General features: G+C 34.3%; 1 protein-coding gene across 2 annotated transcripts; it reads right to left on the bottom strand.

Annotated features, from left to right (window-relative positions):
* Nucleotides 1–673: 673 nt before the first annotated feature.
* On the bottom strand, nucleotides 674–8489 carry LOC144558969 (C18orf8). Of its 2 annotated transcripts, XM_078307857.1 has the most exons (15): nucleotides 8164–8489; nucleotides 7757–7858; nucleotides 7624–7663; nucleotides 7327–7531; nucleotides 6341–6600; nucleotides 5741–5894; nucleotides 5541–5653; nucleotides 5352–5439; nucleotides 4959–5273; nucleotides 4368–4442; nucleotides 3594–3887; nucleotides 2495–2676; nucleotides 1942–2050; nucleotides 1681–1860; nucleotides 674–1180 (listed from the first exon to the last, which is right to left on the bottom strand). In XM_078307857.1, exons 4-15 carry the CDS (start codon nucleotides 7474–7476, stop codon nucleotides 1019–1021), a joined length of 2082 nt encoding a protein of 693 aa, XP_078163983.1. In that variant the 5' UTR covers nucleotides 7477–7531; nucleotides 7624–7663; nucleotides 7757–7858; nucleotides 8164–8489; the 3' UTR covers nucleotides 674–1018. The 2 variants fall into 2 exon arrangements, with proteins under 2 accessions (XP_078163983.1, XP_078163984.1); XM_078307858.1 differs by lacking the exon at nucleotides 7757–7858 and having other exon boundaries at nucleotides 8164–8415.
* Between the last annotated feature and the right edge of the window lie 3745 nt (nucleotides 8490–12234).

The following is a 12234-nucleotide window of genomic DNA, read 5'->3' as shown; positions in this document are numbered from 1 at the left end:
TGTCTATCAAATACTGTAAAGAACTCATCATACCTCCAAGGCCTATAATTGAAGGTGTTGTGCCATGTTTTAGATCAAGTCTTTAAGCAAGAAGGTAGAAGAGATAGAGAAAGGAATGATACTTTTTAAGTGTATGAAGTGATGATTGAGTGAACTGGTTTATTTCACGTGTACCGAGAAATGAGTTGTATTATCCGAGGAAAAATTGGTAAACTAACGCTTCCCGGCGTGCAGATTGCTCTTGAAATCCTGGTGGTTCTCCATTTGGGACATTACAAAATTGTTATAAACAGTGGTATGATAGGCTAACAAAAATCTTTCCTTTATTGGCTTGTTAATTGCAACCAATTGGAAACATATCCCCTTTTGTCTGTCAACATTAATGACCAGATCAAATGCAACTACCGTTACATTAATTTTTGATCAAATGCAGCTACCATTAATGAATGACCAGACCAATTACAGCCAATTGGAAACAAATGTATCTTCGCTTTCATTTTTCTGGACCGAGAAATTATCTCTCTTATTTAAATGGAAAGGTGTTTGAGATGTGGTAAGTCTAGTGAAAGCACCCTTTCATTAAAAGAAATCCTCACAGACCATCATAAATTGTCGCGGACTGACAGTCTAGATTTAAGTGGACGCATAATAAGTTAATTGAACATTGGGTGTAGAAAACACAAGCTTGTTATCTCTTCATAAAATGAGAACAGAGACATAAATTACAAGGATATCAAGGAGGCTCTGAAGAAATAGGAAATCTAGGAAAGTTTCTGGATCTTTAACAGAATTGGTCTTAGTTCTCTATACTTGTAGTCATAGATGATGAACAAGTATACTATTCGTAGCATCTGAAAGAAAAGCGCTCTTCATTATTTTTACACCAGGTACCTTGCCAACAGGGAATCATTGCTTACATGACCAATATTACAAAGGCAAAAAAGAAGAAAAGAGAGACGTAACTGTTTCAATCTGACAAACCTAAATGAAAAATCTGAAAAGAACATGGAATGGTGATCTAACTCAGTTCAGAGAGGATCTGCTGATATCGACCATAGTCTACAGTGGTCTTAAAGCTTGGTGCAAAATCTGAAAAAAATCTCATGACAGCTGCTAGGTGCAGCGCCTCATTGCTTGCCATAGCCGCCTCTAGAAATAAAGCAGGCTGCACTGTTATCACCTGACAACAGAAACACAAAGGAGCAACCATTTTTAAAATAAGAAAAACAAAAGGGACCTTTTGCCAAAAAAAACTATACTTAATTTCTTTTTAAATTAAAGTTACTCCAGGCTGTTTGGTATTTGGACAAACACAATTTGATTTTAACATGACTATGAAAGCGGATCTCTCCTGAAAGCATTTTTCCCTAGAATATCTTTGTCACTTCCATTATGTTCCGCAAATGTTAATTTCAACTTTCTTTACATGAAAAAATGATTACAGGTGGGGTCGGAGAGAATCACTGTTAACCAGTAAGTATTATAGACAATGAATTTATAACTTACAATTACGATCCAATGGCACGGCCACGTAGGCACTAACTTTTTTAAAACCGCGCAGTCAAAACTCATGCTAGTGATTATAGCTTTTTGCACAAAACATGGGTGCTTTTTATAATATTATTGTTTAACCTTTTTTTGTAGAAGTCCCAGACTGAAAATTTAAAAAAAAAAAAGCACCTTGTTCTTTCTCGCATAGCGTAGCGCTTCGAGGTAGTACCCATCTTGGAGTAAAACCGAAACGTAATCATGATGTAATGCTAACAGCCGTAGCATATCCAAACCCAATTTACGAATTTTCAAATTTTGCTGGCCTAAGTCTACCAATTGCATTGCAACTTCCTTCGATGGCTCTATTATCTGTCAAAGTTGCAAGTTAAATGGATAGTATCATAGTACCAATATTTAGATAACAAACAATACACCCAGAAAAAAGGTTACCTTGTTTGATACAAACAATGCAATATTGGTATGTTGGTTTGATCGGGCTAATAATTGATTCATCATCAAGTAGATGTCTGGGTTCAATTTCAGTTTCTCCCTTGAAGCACTACAAAAACATACAAAAAAAAAAACTCAAATAAAAGCTGTATTACATGAAAAAGAAGAGGGTATTTTAAAGAATCTAAATCTCAAGTAACAAATACGAGCTCTAGATCTTGTTTTATGGCATGAAGAATGCTTACGGATACAAAACTAGTAAACTTTCAGGACCTTTTGGTTACCTTTTGTGCGAGATAAAGATGCCAAAAGATGAACACACTAAAACCTATCTGGTTTGTTTTTGGCCTCTTTATCTACCTTGACTTTGTGACTTGGGATGAGTTTCATTTCTAGCCTACCCCAACTTGTTTGAGTCAGTTGCTTAAGCTTGGGAATTTACAATAGTAACACAGAAAAGAATTTATAGCAACCTTGGCACCAAATAGCTGTGGTAAAAGAACTACTAAAAGAATCACAACAAATCAACTATTACTTGCTGAACTCAACGCACCTTCTTAAAAACTCGACAATAACAGAAACTAGGTATGAGGGATCTCCACTCATCTCATCCTCAACAAGTGTGAACACAAAGCGGTGCATTTCATCTGGGGAAATTGCCACGCTGGTACCATGAGATGCCATTGGTTGAGGAACAGCAGACTTGAGAGATCTGTCTCCTACTGGTTCTTCAGACTGCATTAAAATATTTTGGATTTAATATGTTTCATATTTCTTTCATTCATTAACTACTTTTCCAATGAAAGTGAAATAGTTAAAAAAAATTATTTCTTATTCTACAGTTTGCTTATAAATGACCGATTGATGAAGAATTCTATAATTTGATGTGTTATTATAATAAGTAATATATGGAAATAATTTGACTACCACAAGAATCAGCACATCCGGAAAAACTCTTTTGACTTGGTACATAATTTTTCCTTCTTTTCTGATCAACAGACCTTGGGAATCTTTTCTTTCAATTAAGTATATCTTCTTCAGTGTAGTAGACATTTGCTGATCCAAAATTAACCTTTTTGTGGATGCAGTGTGACTTCTATCATATTGAAGCTTTAGGGAGCAAATGTAAGATCTAAAAGCTTCTCAACAATTTAGGTCAAATGTAGAAGTACAGCCCATGATGTATTTGATTAATGGTAACCAGTTTACAACCATTTATTCCTAACCGGTTTACACTTGCATTCAAAAGTTAGATACGCCATCAGGCATATTTGATACATATCAAATGCAGATCACTTGCGTCTGAGTAGCTACATGTATGGTGCCTTACAAAGCATATCTAGGAAGCATAGTCCAGAACATTATAACACCATTCAAAGATGCAATATAACTCCATTTGAATTGCTTGTAGTTGTTTAGGCAGCAAATTTGGCAATTTACTTTGGTAGTCATTAGCAGCCATACTATTCCTTCATACGGATACCAATTTTGTACGACATATATTATATAGATGAGTTTTAAGGATTAGTATAATGATTAAATGTCCATAAGTTAGTTTTTTATGTGCAATTAGCAATCACAATTCATGTCAAAAGCAAATGATAGTGTTGATTTGTATTATGATGTGAGGAAATTTGCAAATAGAACCCTACCTCCTCAGGATTCACCGCGTCATCAGAAGTAGAAGGGGAATGAATTGACACATTACTTGAAGAATCACCAATTACAGATTTGGCACGATCTGCAGATGCTATTGCTTGCTCTGATGCGGCACCAGAATCAGTTGCATGGTTGCTTCCTGTATTCTGAGTTGCAGATGGTATACTCCCTGATCTCAAGGAGTTGGAATAAGAAGCAATGAGTACATCCATTGCTTGTGCTATTACTGATATAGGCCTTTTTTCCAAGATTAGCGTTCGTGTTATTGCCAGACAGAGAGCTTTAATCTGTCAAGGTTACAAAGCATTATTTATACATCTTTTTTTGATTTAAATACAAAATGAGGAGGATTCAAATGCCTCCATTTTTAAAAACTTTAATAACTCAAAATTTAAAACTTAAAAGTCAAAATAAAACCATTGGATATGATCTACATCATTTTATCAATCAACGTGTAAAAAATTATGACATTTCAACTCTGTTTTGGTTGTCATCAAGAGCTTGCAAAAATGTACTAGTGTGGATAATTTCTAGACGTTGATTCTTCAACTTATTGATTCACATAAAAGCAAAACCGAAATTTGATAATTTTTTATGAGCACAGAGAGAAAATAATATAAATCACATCTAACGGTTTTATTTTGGCGTTTATGATTTAAATTTTGAGTTATTAACGTTTAAAAATGGAGGCATGGTGGATGCACAAAAAATAGAGGCATTTGAACCCTCCTCATACAAAATTGCCTTCAAAGGATAAGAAGCTTTACCATGGCTGGATCAAACCTCCTACGTTGCAAGAACTGTAGTATTGACGGGACATCAGAGCTACTTGCAGATATTGCCTGAGAGGGGGGGGGGGGGGGGGGGAGGGAGAGAGAGAGAGAGAGAGAGAGAGAGAAAATAACAATGTAATTCCCATACAAAAGACGAGGAGAAAAAAATTACACACTCAACAATTCCAATTCTTCTGGAACTATGGGTGGGTATATTCACCAGACCTGAAATTTCCTTGACAGAATGCCATCAGTATTTAGTGAAGCATAACTAAAAAATCTGACCCACCCTAGATTAACTCAACAATCCTTAACATGTACTGAACTACGATCATACCAAAACAAAACATAATCTGATTCTACTCGAATCAAATCAATCCATAGTCCAACAGACTGCTAATTAGGTGATCATATCCTTTGACTAGAAAACTGATCCTGCATGACCCCAGGCATCAAGGTGGCACTGAAATTGACTCTAGCCTGAAGAAGTGTGAATTAGAGTAAATGACCCAAACCTGATTAAATTTTCCCTAAATAGCCCTTTTCCCAACTCTCAACGTTATAATAATGCTAACATGAGATTACCTCTACATCCAAGCAAATCCTCCAAACAAGGCCATTATCAACATCACAAATCAGATCTGGTACAAGAAAGTTCCAGCTGTCAAGATACATCATCCCTTCATATGCATTGGAAATACTCTCTGCCTCTTCTGACGTGCTCCTACTATTGGTCCCATATGACCCCTTTAAGAGGAGAGGAAGGGGGGCAGAGATGGGACTTAGTGAGTCAAGAAAGAGATCATACAGCATGACCACTTTTGCATCCAGTTGATGGGCTAGAATTACATTGTCAACTGAGCTTACTGCAACCCGGCTTGAGTAAGCTGGTATACTGCCCTGAAATGGACAAATATAAAAATATCATAGAAAATTGCAAGAAACAAAAGTTTGTCAGATTTCTGGTATAAGCTGTACCTGTTCCACAACAGCATCTCGGTAGAAGCGGTACACATTGATATGCATACCAACTCTATCAAATTGCAAGCAGTAAATCCTACCATAACTGCATGAAACAAACACAACAACATAAACACAAAGATATCCTTTCTTAAAAGCTCTACAAGGAAACAGAAATAATAGAAGACTCTGTCAAGAGAAAACTACATGGTCACAATATGAACATCATCAGAAGAAAGAACTGGTTTTGAATTGGCCTCAGATTTAGTCATACTCATCTCAAATTTCGGCAGACGAACTATGCCTGCTGCTGCTGAGAACTGAGACACCAAATCAGAAAGATAAAATTCAATATATTGTAATCGGAGAATAAAGCATGCAAATAAGGAAGGGAACGTGTGTATCACCTGATACCCAGAAAAGACTGTACACTGCATACCAGATGCAAGAAGCAGCATACGACTCTCATGTGTGTAAACATACCAGGTCACATTCAATTTTTTTGTCTCCATAATATGCAAACTATTCTGCTCAGGATCATATAAGAGCATTTCTATACCACTACATTAAGAAAAAAAGAAAGAAAAGAAAGACAAGAACTTTCAAAAAATATTCTACTAAATAATATCAGTAAGCAATGACAGCAAACAGTTTGTGATATTTGCTCAAAGCACCAAAATAGTCTACATTCTGCCAAATGTTGGCTATTTGCCCCTGATTCCAAAAATGCCATTTTTATTTTTCAATATCTAAATTAGGCCAAAGAAGAAAACAACACATCTTGAAGGGCTTCTGAGTTTCTAACCGCTGCTTAGAGAAAATATAATCGAGTCAGATAAAAAAAAAAAAATCACAAGAAATTTGTCCAGTGAACTTCATTGCTTTAGCGATTGGGTGCTACATGCAAATACAACAAAATTTGCCAGATTGATTGCAAATATGAAATGTTCAAGTACTTATTCACAAATAATAGAATATTAGGTGTAACTAAAAGCCCAAAAATAAACCTTGTTTTAATTAATATGATATCACAAGTCGGGCAATCAGTCCAGAAAAGGCCGAGAATTCGTTCAGAATCTTGTTTGCATTTTCGACTAAACGTCAAGCCAGTCTCTCTGTTTCTAAACTCAACCTCATGGTTTGATCGTTGGATAGCTATTGCTTTCTGATCTAATGAGTATCGGATAGATAAAACAGGGCCCTCACCAATTAAATCTGAGTTTGGTGGGTTGTGCTCAGTTGGCGCACCAACTTTCCAAGACAACACCTGAAAAAGTGGGTATACAGCATTCTTATCATTATCTTCTAAGAAGTTTCAGGATGGAATTTCATGTCCACCCTTACAAAATCCTACAAATATTGTGTAAGCCACCAAACATAGGAAGATTCACACAAGCCCCCTATAAAGAATTAGAAGTATCTTCTATCATACCCAACATTTCCCTCCATTTTATTTTTTCTATACAATATGATGTCACAAGACGGGCAGCTTGGCAATTTTCTGGTGACATCAGACGAGGTACGGGTGAATGTCAATGCTTTCCGGTTTTGTTGAATTATATGCTACATTGTTTATTTGTTCAGGTTTAGATTCAAAATATTATGTTCCATAATAAAATATCACAAAAAATCAGGGTTCTAAATAGCTAGCTATAGCCTATAGCTACGCAATAGATTTTTTGGACCTCAAAAGCTATAAAGCTATCAGCTGTTTTCTATGCTGTAGCTAGCTATAGATGCGCAATAGTGTTTTTTTAGACTCTCCGCAATGACGCGATAAACGCTATTTAGAACCTTGCAAAAAATTCTTATATTCCGCTTCTTATATACTTTCTCGGACTTTAATTTGGGCTTTGTTAAAATATGTCTTTCTTTCTTTCTCACTAATTTTGCCTTGTCTCAATTAAAAAAAAAATGCCATATTCATCAATCGGTGTACGGTACTCATGAAACCTGATATCTGTATCAATGCTGTTAGGAAGGAAGGGGATACCTGATCAGCAGTAGGAGAGAGGAGCAACTTGTTCCCATCATCATAGAGTAAGCCCCTAGTCTCGGGTATATTGCACCGAATAGGTGGGCTTTGGATGTATGCATGTGACAGCGCATCTGATCCGCTTGACCCAGTCCTTGTTTGCATCATGTGCTATATTCTCTAGTATATCTTTCTTTTTCAATTTTATCTGTATGCTAGCGTACTTTGTTTTCCAAATGAGAGAAATATGTTAATACGACATTGATGGAAAATAAAAAAAAGATAAAAAATTAGTTGATTGATGAGAATAAGTACCTTGATTGTAAACTTGTTAAATTCAAGCCTTGTTTCTGATCTTTAAGAGCAAGAAAAAAAAAATACATTTGTCAGAATTGATTTAAACCAATAACAAAACTAGCCAGCATCTATTTGAGTAATAGTGCTATACCGAATTTTGCATGCAAGTTTTGAGAGCAAGAAATTCCTTCAGACACATATCACGGCCAACTTCAGGCACTTTGTCTGCTATGCATTTCCCATACACTTGAGCCTAATATGGTAAATTAGCACCAGTTGGTTTAGTTCAATAACATGAATGAAATTGAAACCATTCATATTCAAAAGTTCCTAATTAGCACTTAATTATGAAATTGCTCCCTTGAATATCAGAAAATGCCATAGAAGCACAACATGTTCATACTTCATATGACAAAATAAGAGCCTTCATTGAATAATTAAAACAAATCCAGTTGGAGATTGAACAGAAAAGTGTAAGAATCTAGACAATTTTATACTTGAACAATTTTTAATCTACCTAAAAATAATCTTAGACAAGATAAAACATTAATAACAGACCTGAGAAGCGCAATTGATCAGTACACGCTTCACACTAGACACGCTATTTCTCTCTTTCATTAATTGATTACTGCCAGAGACGGAGCGAGGGGTGACCAGCGGGCTATTCTATTGATTGTGAAGTAGCTTTCTTAAATTAGGACCTTCTAGAAGATCAAGCAATAGTTCATTGATGCTATTTTCCAAACCGACTGGCTGCGTTCTGGTTTTGGGCGAAAGAACGCTTGAATCGAAGGCGACTCACCGGCCGATCCTTTGCCACTGATGATCGATCCTCCCGAGTTGGATGTGTGATTGATGATCGGAAGAGAAATTCGGGGCAGCGTGAACAGAGAAAAAGAAGAGGCAATTTTCTTGGGCCTAATATAAGAGGCTTATTGGGCCAGCTAAAACTTTACCAAAATGATGTTGCTGTCACGGAAAAATTCAAATTCGTCTATTATATTTACTAGGAGGATCCAGAATTTGAAAGTTACAACATCACGTAATTTTTAAAGTCTAAACAGTTAATCTAAACTGTTCAATATAATATCTATATTAAAATATACTTAGAGATCAAATTATATATATTTTTTTAATTTTTTACTATTTATTAAGTATTTTACAAAACTACTATTTTTCAATAGTACATAATTATCTAAAAACATAAGTTTTGTAAAATAATTAATAAATAGTAAAAAAATTTTTAAAAAAAAATATAAAATTTGATCTTAAAGCACATTTTAATATAGATATCATGGTTAATGGTTTAATTGGATCGACTATTTGGACTTTGAAAATCACAAAATCAAATTATTGTAAAATGTTGTAACTTTCAAATTCATCCCTCCTCTATTTTTATTGAGATATGTCATCTATTTTTATAAGTATTAATTTTATTTAAAATTTAAATTTTAACAAATATTTCATTGCTAAAATTATAAATGATTCTCACATGACTTGATAGGAGTGATGCACAGAGTCCGGAACTATTATTTTGAATGATAGTTAACATGCCTCAGTAATTTAGTTAGGTTATTATTTTTCCCCTCTATCATCTGTATTCAATTATTTGTAAGTTTGAGTAAATTTGCATCAACTAACTGAGAATTTTTTTAAAGTCTTGAAGGATCTGATAAAGATAACTAACATAAATTTAGAATAATTTTTAACTAGTGACTTTTACAAATATAATAAAATATAATACTATAATTTATAACAAATCTATATTTATATATTTTCTTTTGCTTTCTTGTTTAAGAACAAAACAAAGTATTTCGAAAAATAATCCAAGTTTTCAAAACGACTCAACTGATTCTTAAGAGTTGCCTGATTCTGGTTTCATTAGCAACATGTTGATTCTCGATTTCAATTCTGAATTTTTGAACCATGATTTCGACTACATTGTTCCCTTTTTACTTCAAGTATTGCATTTCTCCAATAATAAGTGTATTAATAATTCAAAAGAGTAAAAAAAAAAAATGCACTAGATATGTCCTTTTCTATTACAAGTCTTCTCTCTAATAATTTGTATTCATGGTTGAACAACCAAGGCCGAGATTTTTGGGCTTGGGGAATTTGAACCCAACCTTCACATAGTTGGCCCAGTATCTTTAAACACTAGGCCCAATTTAAAGCCTAGACTAGGCTTATTACATTTGAAAATCAAGCTCAATTATGTACGAGAATCACATTTTTGTATGTCTCAAGTTGGATTAAACCCCAGTAGAAACAAGAGAAAAAGTTAACCGCATCGTATGAACTCTACATGAGTCAATGGATTTTAGCTAGTTTGTCGTAAACTGTTGAGCTTTGAGATGCAAATATGAGGAGAATTTTTGAATTATTTTTCTGTTATATTTACAAGATAGAAGGTGTTTCCCTTTTATACATGCCTATCTCAATTTACTGTTGGTACTCAGACAGTGGTACCTAACGGTACAACAATCATTTAATTATCCTATTTACACTTTAGCCCTTTTTTCCTTATTTTACATTATCACCCTTCTATTCTTCAATTATTCTCAACACTCCCCCTCAAGCTAGGATTATAGATGTCGAGTAATCCTAGCTTGCTTGTGATCTCTTCAAATGGTTTTGGATCCAATCCTTTTGTAAATACATCCGCTAGTTGATCTCCACTTCTAACAAATGGTGTTTCTATTTCCTTGGCTTGGACCTTCTCCCTAATAAAATGACAATCAACTTCTATGTGTTTGGTCCGTTCATGAAATACGGGATTTTGAGCAATGTGACGTGCGGAGTTGTTGTCACAATACATCTTCATGGGTTGATCATTGTTGATTCCCATGTCTTTGAGCAATTGCTTGAGCCATATTAGTTCACTTGCGGTTGATGCCATGGCTCGATATTCCGCTTCTTCGCTTGATCGTGCCACGACATTTTGCTTCTTGCTTTTCCATGTGACTAAATTTCCGCCTACAAATGTGCAAAAGCCGGTGGTAGATTTTCTATCAAAGCTACCGGCCCAATCTGCATCGGAATAGCCACATACTGCATTAGAACTATTATTCTTCATCCATATTCCCTTTCCGGGATTTCCTTTTAAATACATCAAAATTCTGTTTATGGCCTCTAAATGTGGTGTTCTTGGTGAATGCATAAATTTGCTAACTTGACTTATAGAAAATGAAATATCCGGACGGGTTACCGTGAGATAAATTAATTTTCCTACAAGTCTTTGAAATTTGTTTATATCTTCTAAAGGTTCACCATCTTCGGTATTTAGTTTATACTTACTATCTATTGGTGTAGAGGCCGGTTTACAACCTAATTTACCGGTTTCTTTTAATAAATCTAAAGTATATTTTCTTTGTGAAATTAATAGGCCCTTGTTGGAAAAAGCTACTTCTATTCCCAAAAAATATTTTAAATATCCTAAATCTTTAATGTCAAATTTTTCTTTCAATTGGGATTTGATTTTCCTAATTTCTTCTAGATTATTTCCGGTAATTATTAAGTCATCTACATATACTAACACAAGAGTTGTATTATTTCCTTCAATTTTTGCAAACAATGAATGATCGGCATTGCTAATTTTAAAATTGCAAGAAATTAAATATGAGCTAAGTTTGCCATACCATGCTCGTGGAGATTGCTTCAATCCATATATTGATTTGTTTAATCTACAAACAAGATTAGCATTTTTTTTTTTACATGACCCGGTGGTAGGGTCATATAAACCTCTTCCTCAAGTGTTCCTTGAAGAAATGTATTTTTGACGTCCATTTGATATAGGTTCCATCCATTGTTTACGGCAATGGAGAATAAGACCCTAACGGTATTCATTTTTGCAACCGGTGCAAACGTTTCATTGTAATCTATACCATAGGTTTGTGTAAATCCTTTGGCCACTAACCTTGCCTTATACCGTTCTATGGTACCATCACAATTATATTTAATTTTGTAAACCCATTTGCACCCAACGGGTTTTTTATTTTCTAGTAATGGAACAATTACCCATGTTTTATTTTTTTCTAGAGCTTTTAGCTCTTCTTTCATGGCCTTATTCCACGTTGATTTTTGAATGACTTCTTGGTAATTTTTTTGTTCTACTTCTTTTTCTATAATAGTAAGGAAAGCTTGGTATGAAGGCGAAATTTTATTGTATGAAACAAAATTTTGTATTGGATATTGCACGGTATAAGTTACATAATCTCTAAGTCTAGTAGATGGTTGTGAAATTCTAGTTGTTCTTCTAGGTCTCGAATTAGTTTCTACTTCGGTTTCATTTGCATCATTTTCATTTTCAATTATTTCTTCTTCGTGATCACTTGTATAATGTTCATTTTGAACAAAGTTTTAATTATCAAGATAGGATATCATGGGTTTATATTTTGACAAGGTGTTTGAATTTCTCCCCCTTTTTTGAAATATGGTTCATTTTCAAAAAACGTAACATTTCTAGAAATAAATAATTTTTTATTAATAGGATCATAACATTTGTATCCTTTTTTAAAAGAAGAATATCCTAGGAACATAGTTTTGGTGGATACAAAATCTAGTTTGTCTTTTCTTTTAATATGTACAAAACTTGTGCATCCAAATATTTTTAAGTGATCGAAGGTAATT

Source organism: Carex rostrata, chromosome 9 (assembly GCF_964058835.1).
Source record: "Carex rostrata chromosome 9, lpCarRost1.2, whole genome shotgun sequence".
In the NCBI taxonomy this organism is placed as follows: Eukaryota; Viridiplantae; Streptophyta; class Magnoliopsida; order Poales; family Cyperaceae; genus Carex; species Carex rostrata.
This window is presented reverse-complemented; position numbering and strand designations above follow the sequence as displayed.